The sequence below is a fragment of the Delphinapterus leucas genome, chromosome 2, assembly GCF_059928025.1.
Source record: "Delphinapterus leucas isolate spDelLeu-1000000601 "Yukka" chromosome 2, BTC_Dleu_Yukka2, whole genome shotgun sequence".
NCBI classification, from domain to species: Eukaryota; Metazoa; Chordata; class Mammalia; order Artiodactyla; family Monodontidae; genus Delphinapterus; species Delphinapterus leucas.
The window spans coordinates 156,256,759-156,278,429 of NC_143130.1; the positions used below are offsets into that span (position 1 = coordinate 156,256,759).

The 21,671-nt window shown below is 37.7% G+C and overlaps 1 protein-coding gene across 7 annotated transcripts in view; it reads right to left on the reverse strand.

Annotated features, from left to right (window-relative positions):
* SPTLC2 (serine palmitoyltransferase long chain base subunit 2) overlaps positions 1-21,671 on the reverse strand; it is a 110,088-nt gene that overhangs the window by 10,752 nt on the left and 77,665 nt on the right. For 3 of the 7 annotated variants that reach the window (XM_089908020.1, XM_022576432.3, XM_089908021.1), the window contains 2 exons: positions 6,757-6,892; positions 3,974-4,103 (listed from right to left, as the gene is read on the reverse strand). In XM_089908020.1, the coding sequence (XP_089764146.1) occupies positions 3,974-4,103; positions 6,757-6,892 (266 nt within the window). Of the gene's footprint in view, positions 1-3,973; positions 4,104-6,756; positions 6,893-10,084; positions 13,653-13,747; positions 13,815-21,671 lie in introns of those variants that run through there. The other 4 variants (XM_089908022.1, XM_089908023.1, XM_022576436.2 and 1 more) reach the window with 2 other exon arrangements.

The following is a 21,671-nucleotide window of genomic DNA, read 5'->3' on the forward strand; positions in this document are numbered from 1 at the left end:
CAAAGCAATCCTGAGAAAGAAAAATGGACCTGGAGGAATCAGGCTATACTGACTTCAGACTATACGATAAAAGCTACAGTAATCAAAACAGCATGGTATGGGCACAAAGACAGACTTATAGATCAACGGAACAGGATAGAAAGCCCAGAAATAAACCCATGAACCTATGGTCAATTAATCTGTGACAAAGGAGGCAAGGATATACAATGGAGAAAAGACAATCTCTTCAATAAGCGGTGCTGGGAAAACTGGACAGTTACATGTAAAAGAATGAAATCAAAACATTCTCTAACACCGTATACAAAAAACCCCTCAAAATGGATTAAAGACCTAAATGTAAGACCAGATACTATAAAATTCTTAGAGGAAAACATAGGCAGAACACTCTTTGACATAAATCGCAGCAATATCTTTTCGGATCCACCTCCTAGAGTAATGAAAATAAAAACAAAAGTAAACAAATGGGATCTAATTAAACTTAAAAGCTTCTGCACAGCAAAGGAAACCATAATCAAACAAAGAGACAGGACTTCCCTGGTGGCACAGTGGTTAAGAATCCGCTTGCAAATGCAGGGGACACGGGTTCAATCTCTGGTCTGGGAAGATCCCACATGCGGCGGAGCAACTAAGCCCATGCGCCACAACTACTGACGCTGCGCTCTAGAACCTGTGAGCCACAACTACCAAGCCCATGTGCCACAACTACTGAAGCCCATGTGACCCAGAGCCTGCGTACCACAACTACTGAGCCCACGCACTACAACTACTGAAGCCCGCATGCCTAGAGCCCATGCACTGCAACAAGAGAAGCCACGGCAATGGGAAGCCCATGCACCACAATGAAGAGTAGACCCCACTCACCGCTAAGTAGAGAAAGGCTGCGTGCAGCAATGAAGACCCAACGCAGCCAAATAAATAAATAAATAAACAAACAAACAGACAGCCCAGAGAATGGGAGAAAATATTTGCAAGTGATGCGACCGACAAAGGGTTAATTTCCAAAATATACGAATGGCTCGTGCAGCTCAATACACAAAAACAACCAACCTAATCAAAAAATGAGCAAAGATCTACACAGACAATTCCCCAAAGAAGACATAGAGAGGGCCAAAAAGCACATGAAAAGATGCTTAACATCACTAATTATTAGAGAAAAGCAACTCAAAACTACAGTGAGGTATCACCTCACACCGGTCAGAATGGCCATCATCAAAAAGTCTACTAACAGGGCTTCCTTGGTGGCGCAGTGGTTAAGAATCCACCCGCCAATGCAAAGGACACAGGTTTGAGCCCTGGTCTGGGAAGATCCCACATGCCACAGAGCAACTAAGCCCATGTGCCACAACTACTGAGCCTGTGCTCTAGAGCCTGCAAGCCACAACTACTGAGCCTGCGTGCCACAACTACTGAAGCCCACGCACCTAGAGCCCGTGCTCCACAATGAGAGAAGCCACCGCAACAAGAAGCCCACGCACTGCAACGAAGAGTAGCCCCTGCTCACCGCAACTAGAGAAAGCCCGGGAGCATCAATGAAGACCCAATGCAGCCAAAAAAAACAAACAAACAAACAGTGGACCAGGCTTGACTAGACATCATGGTACTCTTCACCACTGCACACACTTCAAAAAAAAAAAAGTCTACAAAGTCTACAAACAATAAATGCTACAGAGGGTGTGGAGAAAAGGGAACCCTCCTACACTCTTGGTGGGAATGTAAGCTGGTGCAGCCACTGTGGAAAACGGTATGGAGGTTCCTCAGAAAACTAAAACTAGAACTACCATATGATCCAGCAGTCCCACTACTGGGCATATATCCAGACAAAACTAAAATTAAAAAAGATGCGTGCACCCCTATGTTCCTAGCAGCACTATTTACAATAGCCAAGACATGGAAACAACCTAAATGTCCATCAACAGAGGAATGGATAAAGAAGATGTGGTAATATATACAATGGAACATCACTCAGCCATAAAAAAGAATGAAATAATTTGCAGCAACGTGGATGGACCTAGTGATTGTCATACTAAGTGAAGTCAGAGAAAGAGAAATATCATATGATAACATTTATATGTGGAATCTAAGGAAATGATACAAATGAACTTATTTACAAAACAGGAATAGACCCACAGACTTAGAGAACGAACTTATGGTTACCAAAAGGGAATGGTGGGGGTGTGGGATAAATTAGGAGTTTGGGATGAACATATACACACGACTAGATATAAAATAGATAACAAGGACCTACTGTACAGCTCAGGGAACTCTACTCACTCCTCTGTAATAACCTATATGAGAAAAGAATCTGAAAAAGAATAGATATATGTACATGTATAAACTGAATCACTGTTGTACACTTGAAACTCACACAACATTGTAAATCAACTATACTCCAATATAAAATAAAAATTTTTTTAAAAATAAAAATAATCAAGATACTGGTGAGAAGACAGACACCTAAATCAATGAGACAGAACAGACTTTTCAGAAATGAATTTACACAATATATTCAACTGATTTTTGACAAAGTTGTTAAGGAAAACACATGGAGGAATGATAGCCTTTCTTCAAAAAATGATGCTGAATATGAATAATAGCCTAAAAGACCTCTAAAAACTTGATAATATGAAAATAAAAGATAAACAATGAAACTTGGACATGAACTTGTACAGATACTTTATCACAGAAGATACACAGATGGCAACTGAGCACATTAAAAAAAAAAGGTTCAACAACATTTGTGATTAGGGAAATACAATCTAAAGTCATCATGTTATCCAATATACATATTAGAGGGACTAGAATTTAAAAGTATAATGGACGCAGCTTCGATCCCTGGTCGGGGCACTAAGATCCCACATGCTGCAGGGCAACTAAGCTCAGATGCCACAACTAGAGAGAAGCCTGTGCACCGCAGCGGAGGATCCCACATGCCATAATGAAGATCCCGCATGCCGCAACTAAGACCCGACGCGGCCAAAAATAAAATAAATATTTTTAAAAAATTAATAAGCCAATCCTAATTCAGAGAGAAATAAGAAAAACATTAGAAATACTGATATTGATACGAAGGTGTGCTTTACTAAAATATGTGGGATTCCACTGACATGGTGTTCATTGGAAAATCCATATCCAAATCAAAAAGTTAGAAAATAATAGCAAAATAAACCAACAGAAGGATAAGAAAAAATTCAAAAGGGAAAAATACACTAGAAATTCTAAAAAAAAAAAAATTAAACAAAAAATGCTAAAAAAAAAAGTCTGAAGTCTCAGGTGTGAAATAATAGCATATTAAGAGAATATCAAGAGATGAGAACATATTAAGAGGCCATAAATAATTACATTCAGTAATAATTATGAGCTCCTACTATGTGCCTGGCACTGTGGTAGGTCCTGGGGATACAGAATGAGAAAAATAGACTTAGTTCCTCCTAAAGATTTATCTAATGGCAAAGATTGCCATTAAATAATTACAGGTGTAAAGAATTTCCTAGGGGAGAGTCTTAGGATTTCCAGAAATATCTAGCCTAGAGGGTTTGGGAAAACCCTTGAGCAAGTTTCTTTTAAGTGGAGATGTTAAGAATGAGTAGCAGTCAGCCAGGCAAAGGGGAGAGAAAGGTCAAGAGAGAAACTGCCACAGACAGAACAACGCCCAAGAAAGCTCAGGGGAGAAACAGCTAGAGTAGAAAGAGAATGTAGAGCTGTAGAGATCATAATGAGAGAGAGTGGAACAAGATGAAGCCAGAAAATTCCCTAAAGCCCTGATCATGCAGGGTCTGGTGGGCGATGCTACCAGTTGTGCAATTTTTTGTAAACAGCAATGTATTAAGCAGCATTGTGCACTCCCTCCTCTACTTCACCAGTAAACACCTCAGGTGCCCAGAGAGCATCAGGACCAACAGATGATTAAGTTCACCTGATACACAGGCCTTCTTAGTATAAGGTATATTATATCAAAGTGAAAATGTCTACTTACAGTATCAAGCATTTCTTTGGTATGAGCTGCTGACAGGCAAAACCTGGCTCTGGACTCAATGATTGGGGTAGCAGGAAATCCTACCACAACGACACCGATATTCCGCTTTAGCATCTCCCGTCCAAAGGCGCTGCAGAGGGAAAACAAGAAAAGAAACCAGGGAGAATAATAAATCACACAGTACAAAGGCCTGAATGATGTAAACTCTTGGGTGATACAGGCACTAGACAGTTCTATTAGGAATTTCTTCTAACTTCTATGAAAGCTAAAATTGACAGTTTACAAAGACTTCTTTTATTCAATCCTAAAGTGGTCTTATCCCAAATAGTTTCCTTCAGAAAGGTGAAAGAATATTGTTGGCACAGACCAATTTTTAATAGGGCTTGCCTAAAGTAATTTGCAACTGTAGCCTTAAGGTGTCACTGACATGTAACAGTGGTTCAGAGGTTTCAAAATGAACTTGAGTTTAAAACCTGGTCCTTGCAGGCTTGGCAGTTTAAAAAATTCTTAAGCTTAAGGATGCAAAGGATCTGGACATCTTTCTGCTGGCAGAAAGGCTAAGCACTAGCCTTCCAGACCAGGCATTTTTTGGATGGACTTAAGTGTTGAGCTGCCTTTGTAATTCAGGGATTCCTTTGGTGTTTGTGAGGCCAGCTCATCCCCAGACTTCAGATGACCACCCAGACCACACAGTTCTTGTTTAACGCCCCCATCCCAAGTCAAACTCGTGGCATGTGACCTTACTCTACATCTGTATCTTGCCCTAATTAACACAATTCTAACTTTCATGTAAATTTTGTTATTTACTAAATTACGTTATTCTTTGTCCTTTTCTCTTGTTGACCTACCTTATTCCTTTCTGACTTTTCCCTTAGCTGTTTAAAGCATTTGTTTGAGAATAAAAAATTCCACTCACTTTAGTAATAGCACCAGCTTTCCCCACTCCTAGTAACAGTACATCCTCTTCAATGTGTTTCCTTTGTGTCAGGCCAAGTCCTGCATCTTTAGCACATGCTCCCGAACTGTCTAGTGCTTTATTCCAATTCTGCCTTACTCTCTCTAAATCTTAATTATAATGTACATAGTCAGTTTCACCTGTATAGAATAAATTAGACACAGTCCTCTCTAAAGAAAGCGTTCTAGACTAAGTCAATCCTCCAGAACAGGTAACTTTTTGAGTTTATTTATGACGATAATTCCATTTAAAGAAGAATGAGGGAAATCCTACACTTCTGCTTTGGTGTAGGATTCCCTCATTTCCTCCATCTCCTCTGAAGGCCATAATGCCAATTGCCCATATGACTTCCTACTGGAAACTAAACTCCTCTTTTTCCCTCAATGAGCACCCTTTCCCAATATCCCCCATTCACTAACTTTGGAATCACCATACTTCCAGGTTCCCTGATTTAATTTTCCCTCCTATATTCACTTTAATCAACGTTTATTGAGTGCAAGGGGCTGTGGTGCGCGCTGGGGATTCAAAGATGAATAGAAATATTTGCTCCTTTAATGAGTTCCATTAAACCTGAGAAATGATCCTTACTCAATTTTATATTTACAATCCAGTCAAAACTCACAAATCTGAAAAGATGTGCCTTTTTTACTGAACCTATACTAAGCAGATGACTCCTTTATTTTATTTTTAAAATAAATTTATTTATTTTTGGCTGTGTTGGGTCTTTTTTGCTGTGCACGGGCTTTCTCTAGTTGCGGCAAGTGGGGGCTACTCTTCGTTGCGGTGCGTGGGCTCTAGGTGCGTGGGCTTCAGTAGTTGTGGCACACAGGCTCAGCAGTTGTGGCTCGCAGGCTCTAGAGCGCAGGCTCAGTAGTTGTGGTGCACGGGCTTAGTTGCTCCGCGGCATGTGGGATATTCCTGGACCAGGGATCAAACCCGTGTCCCCTGCGTTGGCAGGCGGATTCTTAACCACTGCGCCACCAGGGAAGTCTGACTCCTTTATTTTATATCTCTGGTGCAATTTTGCACATAATTATTTTGCAAATAATTAGATTTGTCCACTTCATATCTGCTTTTCATATATATTTTGGTTTCGTTATACATCTGTACTTCCCAAATACACTGAAAGCTATTCCAGGGCAAAGATTTCCATTATACACGCCTTGCACAGGCCAGAGAGGCTGGTGTAAAGTGCACATCTGACCTCATGGCTCACTGTTCCCCCTTGGGCACTGCACTTCAGCTCCACTCACCTCCTGCTAGTCTTCCATCAGCTAAGTATGTTCCTGCATTGTGGCCTTTGCACAGAAGCTTCTTCCTCCAAGTGGCTAACTTGCTCAGCTAGTTCAAGCTCAGATGTCATCTTCCCTTACCCCTGAGGCTGTCGAGGGTGACCACCCCATTTAATACTGTAATCTGCCCACCCACAGTGCACTCTCAAACCCCATATCCTGCTCTATTTTTTCCTATAGCCCTTAACACTTTCTGGCATATTACATAATTTCTTTATTTATTACGTTTGTCTGACTCTTGCCCCAGTAGAGCATAACCCCACAAGGACATGGATTTTTCTGTGTTTTGTTCACTGATCTATCTCAATCCCCCAGAAGAGTGCATTAAACTCAAATGTTTGTTTAAGGAAAGACTAACAAGTTAACATATTTTACAAATTGGAATCCACTTGTTTAATCTACGGCAGATCTAGCAAACAAAGGTTAACATAATGAGGCCAAGACAATTTTACCTAACAAAATATATAAGCCTGGTCTCACATCATGGTAAACCTTAAGTCTAATAAGAGGGCAATCTGTAATCTGCAAAAAGGTACCCAATTTTGGCTGGCATGTAGAGCATCAGAGGCACCACTGGAGAATCTTCATTTCCATAGATGATGAAGCCCATATTTTTCAGACGCCTCCTGAAATATCTGACGTTTTCAGCTAACTGCTGTATACACTCTTTGCCTGGAAAATCATGGGGAGGGAAACAAAATAATACTAAGAAAGAAGAAGTGGAAAAAGACAGCAATCTCCTCCATCTCTATTCTATCAATCAATTCTATGTTTTGTTTCTTCCTTTCCCATATAAAATATTTTTGCACAGTAAACTGTATGGAATATAAGTAGAAACAAATATATCTTGCGTTTGTATTCTGTCATAGTAGGTGTTGATAGCAGATTTTATAGTAATGTACAAAATAAAGTTTAATGACCAGTATTTCCATGGCACATTAGCATCTTCAAACATTTTCATTGATACTACCTCATTTAACACTCTACCACCCCTTTACAGTAGGTTGGATAATTATTATCATTTTCATTTTATATATTAGGAGACTCACAAAGGTTGTGAGTGGCCTACAGTTACACAATACTGAGTGGCACAGTTGACTAGAAGCTAGGCCTCTCAACTTCAATATTCATTCCAAAAACCGTGCTGCAAATAATTTTACACATAAGACCAGAGACAGAACCTTTCAGAGCCCCATATTTTCCTCTTAAGAGTTTATGTTACCATTTCCCTAAAACAACTACCAGACAGCAATAGCATACACATATAATAATGTAAAAGTCATATTTTTAATCCTACTTTGTTCATCTTCCCTAAAACACAAATGGATTAAGACACACATTTCTCTAACTGCTGATTGACTAAATATTTGGCCTGGTTTTGACTTTATGGTAGGTCAATCTATGAACGGATGTCCAAAAACAATCGTTCTGTTACAGAGAGCAAGACATAAATTCAAAAGATCAGCTTGCAAAGGGCGAAGAACTGTTTTATGGTTTTCTAAATCACAAATACTCACAAATAAGAAAAGGTTGCAGTCATTTTCACATATATTAGAAAGCCAGCAAATTCATATTTTAAAAAATACAACCATACAGTTCAAAGGTAAGTTAATCAATTGCAAATACAGATGACTAACAAATGTCCTTAGAATCAAAACACTAACATATCCGTCATTGATGGGAAACTACTCGAGATAAGTTTGCTACAAACAAGCCCAAATTAATACTCTATATGTAAATAACTTCAAGTTGACCGGAGAAGCACATACAAGCTTAGATTAGTGTGAGCACTGAAGAACATCACTTAAGTTACGACATACATCTTACACATATTAAAACAGACATTAAGGTATGTTAAGTTTATGTTGACAACTGATGAACCACGTACTCTAATTTTCCCCTAGAAATACCAACACATGCTTACTCTACATTTAGAATAAGAGACTTCCACTTCCAGCCATGATAAAGTACTAGGAACCGGATTTTCTTTCCTGTTTGTAAACAACAGAAAGCTGGACAGAGTATATTACAAAATGGTTTTCAGACATTGGGCCCCAGGCAGTGGGGGACTGTGCTGCTGCAGAGAAGGGAAAACAGAAGTGAGTCTCTGGATTGTCCTCATACCACCTGGAGACAGGTCCCGGGCTGCTCCAGGAGTGGGGACCTAGTCTTGTCAGTTGAAGACATCAGATTTTGGAGTTGGGGAGGCTAAGGTGGCTAGAATTTACTGGGCACACAACAGGGGAGGAGGAAGGTGCACAGAGAGACCTTTGGGGGTCTACAGAAGAGCATCTGGCAAAGTGCTGATCTGAACACGTATGAGAAGAAACTATGAGGGGCTGGAGAAAGCTCCAACAGAAAGCAGCAGACTGAACAATTCCCAGCACTCATACAGTTGGGAATAGCTTCTATTTTCACCAACCAAAATGGAAAGACCTCAGAATCACATTAGTAGTGGAGCTAAATTAGCCCTAGACTAAAACTTGCTCTGGCCCACCCTAACACCCCTTAAAAGCAAGTCTTAAAAGGATCCAATTGATTCCAAGAACAAAGTCCAACATTATTACCTAAATGAATACAAAATGCAGCCCCTAGTAATGTAAAATTCACAATGTGTGACGTATAATAAAAAATTCTAGGCATTCAAAGAAACAGGAAAATATGACCCACCAACTAGGAGAAAAGTCTATCAATAGAAACAGACCAGAAATGACAGAATATTAGCAGACAACGATACAAAAATGCTATTATAAATATACTCCATACATTCAGAAAAGTAGAGGAAACATGATGAAGACAGAAAGAAAATACATAAAAAGGGAACAACTGATACATGCAAAAATGATGAATCTCAAAAGGATTATGTTAAATGAAATAAGTCAGACACAAAAGACTATACTCTTGTGAATTCATTTATGGGAAATTCTTAAAAAGACATAATTACAATGATAGAAAACAGATTAGTGGTTGCCAGGGAATGGAGAGAGGACTGACAGCAGAGCGGTATGAAGGGGACTTTTCAGGGGTGACAAAAACATTTTATACTTCAGTTATGGTATGGTTACATGACTGTATACATTTGTCAAAACTCATGGAATTACACACTTAAAATCGGTGAATTTTATTGTATATAAATGATATTAAAGGTTTTTAGAAACTGTGTGACACATCTGCTAATTTAGTGTACATTAATTTTTCCTGTACCACTTATTATTTTACAACTTGCTACCTTTTTCTTATCACAAACTACCTTTTGTTAAAATATTTTTTTCTTATTCCGAGATTATCAAGAAAAATTATCAAGGAGAAGAAGAAATGCTAAGAGATTTAGACCTTACCTTTTCCACCTATGGCTATATCATTCTAAGCAAGTTCTCTGTAACAAAAGCAAGTGGAAATCTCAGTCTCACCATTCATTGTCATCTGTTCCTTGACAAGAAGAGTCCCAAAAGAAAACACATCTAAAATAACATTCACAGGCAAAACTGGAAGATACTGAGAATAGGCATTTAAAATTCCCAACTTATATATCCTTATTATTGCTGAATAGTATTCCTTACCAAAGATATACCACAATTTGTTTACCCATTTATGTGTTAATGGACATTAGAGTTGAGATTACCAACTTTCATTTTGGCAGTTATAAAGTTCAGATTTAAAAGAATTCTCTCTGAGGGACTTCCCTGGCAGTCCAGTGGTTAAGACTCTGTGCTGTCAATGCAGGGGGCACAGGTCTGATCCCTGGTCAGAGAACTAAGACCCCACATGCCATGTGGTGCAGCCAAAAAATTAAAAAAAAAAAAAAAGGATTCTCTCCTAAATAGAGGATGTGGATAAAAGGGACCCTTGTACACTGCTGGTGGGAATGTAAATTGGTGCAGACACTATGGAAAACAGTATGGAGGTTCCTTAAAAAACTATTGATAAAAATAGAACTACCATATAATCCAGCAATTCCACCTCTGGGTATATATCTGGAAAAAAAGAAAACACTAGTTCTAAAAGATACATGCACCCCAATGTTCACAGCACTATTTACAGTAGCCAAGACACGAAAGCAACCCAAGTGTCCATCAACAGATGAATGGATTAAGAAGATATGGAATATATACCATGGAATATTACTCAGCCATAAGAAAGAATGAAATAATGCCATTTGCAGCAACAGTGATGGACTTAGAGAATATTATGCTTAGTTAAATAAGTCAGACAGAGAAAGACATATACTATATGGTATCACTTATATGGGCATATATCTGGAAAAGACGAAAACTCTAATTCTAAAAGATACATGCACCCCAGTATTCACGGCACTATTTACAACAGCCAAGACATGGGAGCAACCTAAATGTCCATCGACGGATGAATGGACAAAGATGTGTGTGTGCAAGTGTGTGTGTTTGTGTATACACACACACACAGTGGAATATTACTCAGCCATTAAAAAAAAGAACTAATGCCATTTGCAGCACCACGGATGGACCTAGAGATTATCATACTAAGTTCAGACAGAGAAAGACAAAATCATATGACATCACTTATATGTGGAATCTAAAAAAATGATACAAATGAACTTATCTACAACACAGAAACAGACTTACAGACATAGAAAACAAACTTATGGTTACCAAAGGAGAGAGGGAAGAGGGGAGGGACAAATTAAAAGTATGGGATTAACAGATATAAACTACTATACATAAAATAGATAAGCAAAAGAATTTACTGTATAGCACAGGGAATTATACCCATTATCTTATAATAACCTATAATGGTATATAATCTGCAAAAATAATGAATCACTGTGCTATACTCCTGAAACTAACACAATATTGTAAATCAACTATACTTCAATTAAAAAAAATTCTCTCCTAAATATTTATTTAAGCATCTTAGTCATGTCCAAATAAGGAAGAATTACTATAATTAGCAACTAACAGCTCAGTTTCATTTGCTTCTAACTGCTTTAGGTGGATATGGTAAAAGAATGTACTACAGTTGACCCTTAATCCACATATAATTTATAGTCGGCCCTCCATAGCTGAGGTCTGCAGATTCAACCAACCAGGGACCACGTAGTATTGCAGCATTTACTGTTGAAAAATATCTACATGTAAGTGGACCCGGGCAGTTTAAACCTCTGTTGTTCACAGGTAAACTGTATTTATACTTTATACACAAAGAAACAGGCCCATAAATGTTAAACTACTTTCTCTAAGGCTTTTCATTCAGTAGGAGGAAGATCAAGGTTCTGACTCCCGTTTAGCGCTTTTTCTTCTAAACCACAGCAAGAAATTATGTACTTTTCAAACTTTAAAGTGTTTAACCCTTTATTGGGTAACAATATCTGTATTTTACTTTTTAAACGGCACTTACTAGCAATGAATAGGATAGGGATGAATGGGTGAAGGAGCCTAAGACACAAGGCAAGTATGAGACAAGTGGAAAGTAGTTCTTCCAATAAACTCATCTGGAATAGCAAACTGCAATCATCACTGGTGAGTAGGGAATAAAGACTGAGGGGAAGAATCAAGACCAGTGCTGGAGAAAGAAGCAAACTCAATTAGAAATAGTGGTCATAGTGAATCCCAGCAATTAAGTGGTCTGTTTATCCAACAAAACTACTAGGCTGAACCATGAAACTGCCAATATTTGACTATTTTTGACCTTAAAAAGGCGATTTCTTCTGATTCAACCTAATAATTTCAAAGATAATAATAGGAAAAGCAGCCAAGTTAAGTTACTTACAAATCAGTAAGCTTTTGCAGTTATATGTATTGGGAAAGTGGTTGTCCCTTATTCCTGAAGTGACACTGAATTTTAAAGACAACACTGTTACCCATTTTGAATTAAATATCATATAAAATACCAGTTAATATTAATACAAGAAGCATGGTACTTAAGTCCAATCTGCTAGCTCAGTTCTAAAGAGTTTTCTTACTGCAGAGCTGCAGCAAGTATTTGGTCTAACACAAATTTAAAAACAAAGAAAGGTTGGCCTTGTTAAAAAAAAAGATACTGGGCTTTCCTGGTGGCGCAGTGGTTAAGACTCTGCCTGCCAGTGCAGGGGACACAGGTTCGAGTCCTGGCCTGGGAAGATCCCACATGCCGCGGAGCAACGAAGCCCGTGCATCACAACTACTGAGCCTGCGCTCTAGAGCCCGCGAGCCACAACTACTGAGCCCACATGCCACAACTACTGAAGCCTGAGCGCCTAGAGCCCGTGCTTCACAACAAGAGAAGCCACCACAATGAGAAGCCCGCACGCCACAACGGAGAGTAGCCCCCACTTGCCGCAACTAGAGAAAGCCCGCGCACAGCAACGAAGACCCAGTGCAGCCAAAAATAAATAAATATATTTAAAAAAAAAAGATACTAACTCTTAAAAGGTCTTTATCCTTGCCTCAGAGAGAACACAGATGGTAATATAAGAGATCAGCATTCTTCTCTACTTTTCAAACATAAATCTTTACTTTTAAGGGTGATAAAAAGCATAAAAGCAATTTAGAGAAAACCTCTGTACTGATTCTCTTGAAGTTCACAAATGAACCTTACTGTGTTGGCTGTCCTTCTGGAATTCCTTAATACAATTTGTTAGAATGAAGCCATTTTTAGAATCTCTTCAATTAAAACCTACAGCCTGGCATGAAAGAGAGAAAAGTAAACACATATGTGTAGTTAATGTCCCAGAAAATGTAGCAGATAACTTTAACTGGTCATTTTTTAGTCCTCAACTTCTTGTAATAAATTTTATGCTAAGGACGGAAGTAATGAATATGATGGATCAATAGGTTGTGATGGCATCATTAGTTTTAAGAAATAATGATGGCATCATTATTTCTTTTAAGGAAATAGAAAGCCTAAAAAGGGTGGAAGATGGAGGTAGAAGGAACAGCACAATTATCTACGTATTGATAACCATTATATATTGATAACTTTAAATCACTTTTACAATACAGAATTACATAGAGAGTTATATTTATTAACCACTGCTAAATGCATTTGCAGTTGTACTAACTGCATTCCAGACATTTTCAAAAGAAATATTTTTACCAAGTCTTAATCCAGATTTCTCAGGGTTCTCAGGCTTGTAATCTTAGGGTTTGAAGGAACTACTCTGTTATTACTCAAATAAAATTCTGTAAGCCCTCCCAGACAGTTATTAATCAGAACAGATGGTGTTCTATGAGATAAAAATTTTCTGAAGTCTCCGGGCCAGTTAAAAAAAAAAAAAAAAGATAAGATCTATGCACAGAACAAGAAATACAAAAGGCAGCAGATACTTTGTCTTAAACGGCATTAGTGCTAACTACTCAGAACTCAGGCTTCAAAAGATATAACAAGTACTCACCTGTTTACACAGCAATATAACTTTCAATTTAGCTGATGAGCTTTTATATAACTTATAATCAGCAAAATGAGTTTGAGTCTGCAACTTCAAAAAAAACATTTCCGGTGTTAACCAAAATCTTTCAAAATAAAGGACACAAACATGACTGATGTTCAGTCAGAGTTGATCCCCTAACTCACATTATACTCCATTACACAGCTCCTAATCTTCTTAGATTTCCTGGATATGCTGATATAATCTGCCTTCCTGGGAAAAATAAAATAAAGTTACTGCTATTCCTCAGACTTACACTTTGCAATTAATCATAATGGGCTAGAAGAATTTGAAACTGAAGAGCTTCTTCCCCCCTCCCCACTTCTTCTTAAAGGTCATAATATCAAAGCACATACGGGTTTTCTCAGTTTAGGGTCCCCAAAACAGAATACATAGCCCCAAGAATGGTTTCAGTTAGCTTTCAGCACTAATTAGGAGTTATGGGACATAAGGCAGGATGAAATATGGAAAAATACTACCCATCACCTTCTTCTAATTTATACTATCAAAGACATTACATTATGAATATTTCACATAATATCTCTTTAATACTTTATGTCTAAGAATTGAACTTAACTATCAATCTTTCAGTTTACTCATCTGTCCAAAGACTTATTTTTACTATCTGGAAGGTTACTTTTTCTAATATTTTACTTTGGTTGGACTATACTGCAGAGTGAAAAGGAACATGTTTCACTCCTGTGGTTTTTCTCTTGAAAAGCATCTTCTTTAAAAAATAGAATAAACTCAGACATCCTCAGTGTTTACTCTGCCTATGTTAAACACATGTCTCCATTGATATCTAAAACTGGAGCTTATATCTTGAAGACTTCTTATACAAGTCTTTATAGTATCAGGTAACTCAAATCACATGCAAACTATGTTTTCAAAGGCTATTTCCAAAGTAATTATGGAAGCTTCTAGTACTGACTCCCTTTAAAGCAAAGAAACTATGTAACATAGTAAGCACAGTGCCAGGCTCAATAAATGCTTCTTCATTTTCCTTTTGCCGGTAAAGCAATTTCTAATCAGGGGAAAATTATATTTAGCTTCAGTTATTATATCTCTAAATATTACCAAGTCAACTACTAACCAGCCTTACTTCCTGATAAGATACTACTTTATAGTCTTCCATAAGTGAATGGACGAACGTGTTGATTTATATTAATTTAAATGAACTTGGCATTCTCTTGCACTAGTGGTACTATATCTAAATCCAATATTAGGACAACAGCTCCATCTCCTCAGCGGGAAGTACTCTGGGCTTATGCAAAGGAGGAGTTAGGTGTGCCTTAATTACTGCCGTTATAGCAGCTCCAAGAACTGTAAATAGTTGGCATGGCAGAAAATCTCAGATGCAATCACAATGACACTTTCAAAAGAGACAAGTAAACCTGGGCTAAGAAGAAGAATTCAAATTCCTTTCTTGCTCAACACTTAAAACCACAGCATCTTTCATACACCACATCCGTAACTTCTGAGAAGAAGAACAGATTATTAGTAGACATTCTCATCTCTCTCTTTTGGAAACAGAGGCAACTCTAAGAATTATTTTGCAGCTGAGGAAACTAACTTAAGACCCGAAGAGGTTATGTAATTCCAAGTGGAAGAACCAGGATTTGAACTCTCTGATTCTTCTGGTTTCAGACTGTTGTCTTAACCACTACTCATTGATCCACTTTGGCTTCTATATTAAGTAGAACTGACTAAAAGGAAATACTAGGAATAAAACGCCTAAGAATAAACCTACCTAAGGAGGCAGAAGACCTGTACTCCAGAAACTGTAAGACACTGACGAAAGAAACTGAAGATGACACAGACAGATGGAAAGATACACCATGTTCTTGGATTGGAAAAATCAATATTGTCAAAATGACTATACTACCCAAGGCAATCTACGGATTCAATGAAACCACTATCAAATTACCAAGGGCGCTCTTTGCAGATCTAGAACAAAAAAAACTTAAAATTTGTATGGAGATACAAAAGACCCTGAATAGCCAAAGCAATCTTGAGAAAGGAAAATGGACCTGGAGGAGTCAGGCTCTCTGACTTCAGACTATACTATAAAGCTACAGTAATCAAAACAGTATGGTACTGGCACAAAGACAGACTTACAGAACAATGAAACAGGATAGAAAGCCCAGAAATAAACCCATGCACCTATGGTCAATTAATCTACAAAAAAGGAGAAAAGACAAGCTCTTCAATAAGTGGTGCTGGGAAAACTGGACAGCTACATGTAAAAGAATGAAATTAGAACATTCTCTAATACCATACACAAAAATAAACTAAAATGGATTAAACACCTAAAATAAATGTAAAACCAGATACTATAAAACTCTTAGAGTAAAACATAGGCAGAACATTCTTTGACATAAATCACAGCAATATCTTTTTAGATCCACCGCTTAGACTAATGAAAATAAAAACAAAAATAAACAAATGGGACCTAAATAAACTTAAAAGCTTGTACACTTGAAACACTATGTATAACTGAACCACTTTGCTGTACACCTGAAACTAACACAACATTGTAAATCAACTATACTCCAATATAAAATAAAAATTAATTATCTGGCTCTGCTCTCAGGAAAAGATGTGGTGCCCAGAGGCCTCCTTTCATCCTGCATTCTTCTTCCCAATTTCCACTGTAAGATTTCTGTCATTCCCCCATCTTCCAAAAGGGGGCATCCTACAAAATTTTGGTCAACCATTGCCAGTGTTTCTCAGTAAGACTACTATTGGCATTTGGGGCATAACAATTCTTGGTTGTTAAGGCTGTCCAGTGCCCTGTAGAACATTTAGAATCACTGGCCTCTCGGCAATAAATGCCAATAGCATCTCTCCATAGCCCAGTCTGTGACAATCAAAAATGCCCCTAGACTTTTCCAAATGTGCCTTAGGAAGGCAGCACTGTTGCTGGTTGGTTGAGAACTCCTACTGGTCCTGTTATTTCTTTATAGGAACCATGGATTTCTTTTCTTTTGTATCCTTAAACCTGATTTGGAGATGCATTAGCTATATGATTTGAAGCATGTTTTTACGTCCCTTAGATTCAATTACCACATTTACTCTAGAGGAAGATATAAACGTAGGGCAATTTGATATATTTAGAGTACAAAACCACACATAGGAAAACCTAATATAAAAACACAAGCTAACTGATTAACAGTATATTAAAAGTACCATATACTTATGGTTAAGTAGGGCCTTTATTCAGTAGGCCCTTTCTTTATATATGTTTGGATTCCTTTCTGGAATTTTACTTCTATTTCATTAACTGGACTGTTACAAATTATTATAGCTTACATATAACATATAATTGCATGTATAATTTATATATTTATATATAAGATATATATAATTACTTGTATTTATAAACTACATATATAGCTTATATATAAAAAAATTTACTCCCCAGTTCCTCTACTCTTTGGAGTTTTTCACCTCAATTATTATTATTAATTGAGATATAATTCACATCCTTTAAAATTCATCCTTCTAAAATGTACAATTCAGTAGTTTTTATCTATTCTGGACATTTCATATAAATGGAATCATATAATATGTGACCTTTTGTACTGGCCCCTTTCACCTAACATAACGTTTTCAAGTTTCATTCATGTTGTAGCACGTATCAGTACTTCATTCCTTTTTACGGCCAAATAATATTCTTGTACAAATATACCACATTTTGTTTATTTATTCATGAGCTGATGCACATTTGGGTTGTTTTTGATTTTTGGCTATCATGGATAATGCTGCTATAAACATTCCTGTGCAAGTTGTCATGTGGACATATGTTTTCAATTCTGTTGGGTATATACCTAACAATAGAATTTCTGGGTCATATGGTAACTATATATTTAACTTTTTGAGTTGGAAACTGTTTTCCAAAATGGCTGGGTTATTCTACATTCCTGTCAGTAATATGGAAGTATTCCATTTTATTAGATCCTCACCAACAATGTTATTGTTTATCTTTTTTATTTTAGCCATCCTAGTGGGTGTAAAGTGGGATTTTGTAGTTTTCATTTGCATTTTCTTAATGACTAATAGGTTGACCATCTTCTCTTCTGTGCTTTTTGGCCATCTGTGTATCTTCTTTGGAGAAGTGTCTATTCGAATTCTTTGCCCTTTTTTTTTTGCGGTACGCGGGCCTCTCACCGCTGTGGCCTCTCCCGTTGCGGAGCACAGGCTCTGGACGTGCAGGCTCAGCGGCCATGGCTCATGGGCCCAGCCGCTCCGTGGCATGTGGGATCTTCCCGGACCGGGGCACGAACCCGTGTCCCATGCATCGGCAGGCGGACTCTCAACCACTGCGCCACCAGGGAAGCCCTCTTTGCCCATTTTTATTTTATTTTATTTTATTTTAATGATTGCTTTCATTTATCTATTTATTTATTTTTGGCCGTGTTGGGTCTTCGTTGCTGCACGTGGGCTTTCTCTAGTTGCAGTGAGCGGGGGCTACTCTTTGTTGTGGTGTGCAGGCTTCTCATTGCAGTGGCTTCTCTTGTTGCAGTGCACGGGCTCTAGGAGTGCTGGCTTCAGCAGATGTGGCTCACGGGCTCTAGAGCACAGGTTCAGTAGTTGGGCACACGGGCTTAGCTGCTCTGTGGCATGTGGGATCTTCCTGGCCCAGGGCGCGAACCCGTGTTCTCTGCATTGGCAGGCGGATTCTTAACCACTGCGCCACCAGGGAAGTCCCGTCCATTTTTAAATTGAGTTGTTTAATTTGAGTTGTAAAAGTTCTTTATATATTCTGGACACTAGACCCTTTTTAGATATATGGTTTGCAAAATTTCCTCCCACTCTGAGAGCTGTCTTTTCACTATCTTGCTGGAGTGTCCCTTAAAGAACAAAAGCTTTTAATTTTGATTCAGTCCAATTTATCTATTTTTTTCTTTGGTTGCTTGTTCTCTTGGGTGTCATAACTAAGAAACCACTGCCTAATCCACAGTCATGAAAATTTTACATCTATGTTTTCTTCTAAGAGTTTTATAAATTTAGGGACTTACTGGCAGTCCAGTGGTTAAGACTCTGCGCTTCCAGGTCAGGGGGCACGGGTTTGATCCCTGGTTGGGGAACTAAGATCCCACATGCCGCGCAACATGGCCAAAAAAAAAAAAAAAATAAGAGTTTTATAAATTTAGCTCTTACATTTAGGCCTGTGATCCATTTTGAGTTATTTTTGTATATGGTGTGAGGTATGGATCCAACATCATTCCTTTGCATGTGGATATCCAGTTGTCCGAGAATCATTTTTTTAAAAGACTATTCTTTCCCCAATGAATTGTCCTGAATACCAACTAACCATAAGTAGAAAAGTTCACCTCTGGATTCTCAGTTCTATTTCATGGTTTATATATCTATACTTATGCCAGGATGACAATGTCTTGTCACTACAGCTTTGGGACATGTGAGTCCTTCAATTTTGTTTTTTTCCGAGACAGTTTGGCTATTCTGGGTCTCTTGTTTTTCCATATGATTTTTAGGATTAGCTTGCCTATTTCTAAAAACAGGCAGCTGGGATTTTGATAGGTATGTTGTTGAATCTACATACTTGAGGAGTATCACTACCTTAACCATAGTAAGTCTTCCAACACATGAGCACAGATATCCTGCCATTTATTTAGGTCTTCGTCCTGTTCATTTTTGTATATTTTTTTCCTTGGGTGGAATTATGTAAATATTCTCAAAATACTGAATTGAGTTGGGAAGATAGGGCAAAAGGAGGAAATGAATAAACACATTAAATATAAAATGATATGTTCCTAATTTGGAGTAAGAATAAATAATATTTCTCTTTTTTTCTACTTCCATTTCTAATATCCCCTAATGGGAATGGAATGTGTTTTTAAAGTAGTTGAAAGGTTACAAATGTTGGCAAAAAATATGGAACAATACATTGCCAGTGAGAGACTGTAAACTGGTACTTTGTTAAAAATGGCAATATATGCTGAACCTAAAGATATGCCTACTCTATGACCCAGCAATTTCATTCCTAAGTACATATACCCAACAGAGTTATGTACCAAATGGCATGGGTAAGAATGTCACTCTTAGTAACAGCCCAAATCAGGAAATAACCCAATTTCCATCACCAGAATGAAAAAACTGTGTTATATGCAAACAACAGGATACTGGACAGCAATGAAAATGAATTATTGTTTCACCAAAATATGTGAATGAATCTCAAAGACATATGATGAATAAAATACACTAAATTCAAGGGTGATTGTATGTACTGTATTGTAGGTAAGATTCCATTTACATGAAGTTCAAGAACAGGCAAAACTAATATATAGTGACAGAAGTCAAAATAATGGTTATCTTTGGCAAGGAGGAATGAATCGGGAAGAGGTACAAGATAACCTTCTGGGATACTGAAAATGTTCTGCAACATGATCTGGGTGGTGACTAGACAAGTGTGCATTATCCACTAAACTGTAAGTTTAAGATTTCTGCACTTCACTGTATCCATGTCAATACTTCAAAAAAAAATAAATTTTAATTATTTGGGAAGTAAACTGGAAAGAAAACTGGAATGAGGTTAAATGTCTGATCTCCCATTTTATAATCTTAAGTATATCTAACTACTATTTAATAATCACCGTTTTACTTAAAAAACAAAACCAAAACAGAACCATCTAGACATTACAGGGGTGGGCTCAAGCATTTTCCTCTTAGCCTTTGTTGTTTAAGACAAATCTAAAAAAAACCCAAACTTTTTAGTGCTGGGTGTTCCAGGAATTTGTAAGACAGGGGAAGTGTTATGAAAACAGCACTTTGGAGTTAAAGCCCTTGCCCTGAGGCAGGAAATGAAAGCATAAAGGGATTGGCCCTTCCTTTTAAAAAAAAATCCTATGGGGACTTCCCTGGTGGCACAGTGGTTAAGAATCTGCCTGCCAATGCAGGAGACACAGGTTCGATCCCTGGTCCGGGGAGATCCCACATGCCATGGAGCACCTAAGCCTGTGCACCACAACTACTGAGCCTGCACTCTAGAGCCTGTCAGCCACAATTACTGAGCCTGTGTGCCACAACTACTGAAGCCCAGGTGCCTAGAGCCAGTGCTCCACAAGAGAAGCCACCACAGTAAGAAGCCCGCACACCACAACAAAGAGTAGCCCCCGCTCACCGCAACTAGAGAAAGCCCACGTGGAGCAACGAAGACTCAATGCAGCCAAAAATAAATACGTAAGTAAAATTTTTAAAAAATCATATGAATGAACGCACAAATCAGACAATACTGGCCAAAAAATATTTATTTTTCATCTGTGCATCTACTTTCATTCCCATAAAGTTATTTTTTCCTAGGATGTTTTAGTATCAGTTTTTCTTATACATACTTTGTCGAGAGAGAGGCTGATAAAAGGGTGGCACCAAGTATTACTAACACATCTGGTTCAGACTGCCTACTGTAAGACTGCCTTTTAGGAGAGCTATGGGACATTTGCATATCCTTTAATAGGGGGAATTACTGGGATTCCTGACTCCAATTAGTCAGGAAATCAGAGTTCCAAAAATAACTTTTACTTCTTCCAAGAAAGGGGAAGTGGGTTCACAAGTGAACACTTAGATTTGACACCAATATTAATAAGAATTATTCTGTAATCTCTGAAATTTTGGGGAGCCCAGTGGAAACCAATTGAATTTTGAATCCCTATTATAACGGCTACCTATTTTTATAAAAATAAATATGCACATCTATAAAACTCAACAGAACATGTAAATTTGTTCCACATCTTATTACTTACTCCATATAAATGATGAACTCTTTCATCACATTCAATATTGTCAATTAAAACAAAAGTGTTCATATTTGAGAAAGATGACCAATTTATATTGGTAAGTCTATCAAGTAAGAGTTTTAAAAAAACCCTGCATGTACAGCAGTTGTGTATATGCTTCAGGATTTCTTAGAGAAACTTAAACATTAAAGAAGCTGAATTTAGGGGCTACTAACATTTTTTAAGCCTCAGGGCAGCCTAACTTTAAGATATAAAACTATTTTTTAAAAAACAGAAATCTTGTACATAAAAATAATTAAATAATAAAGATCTC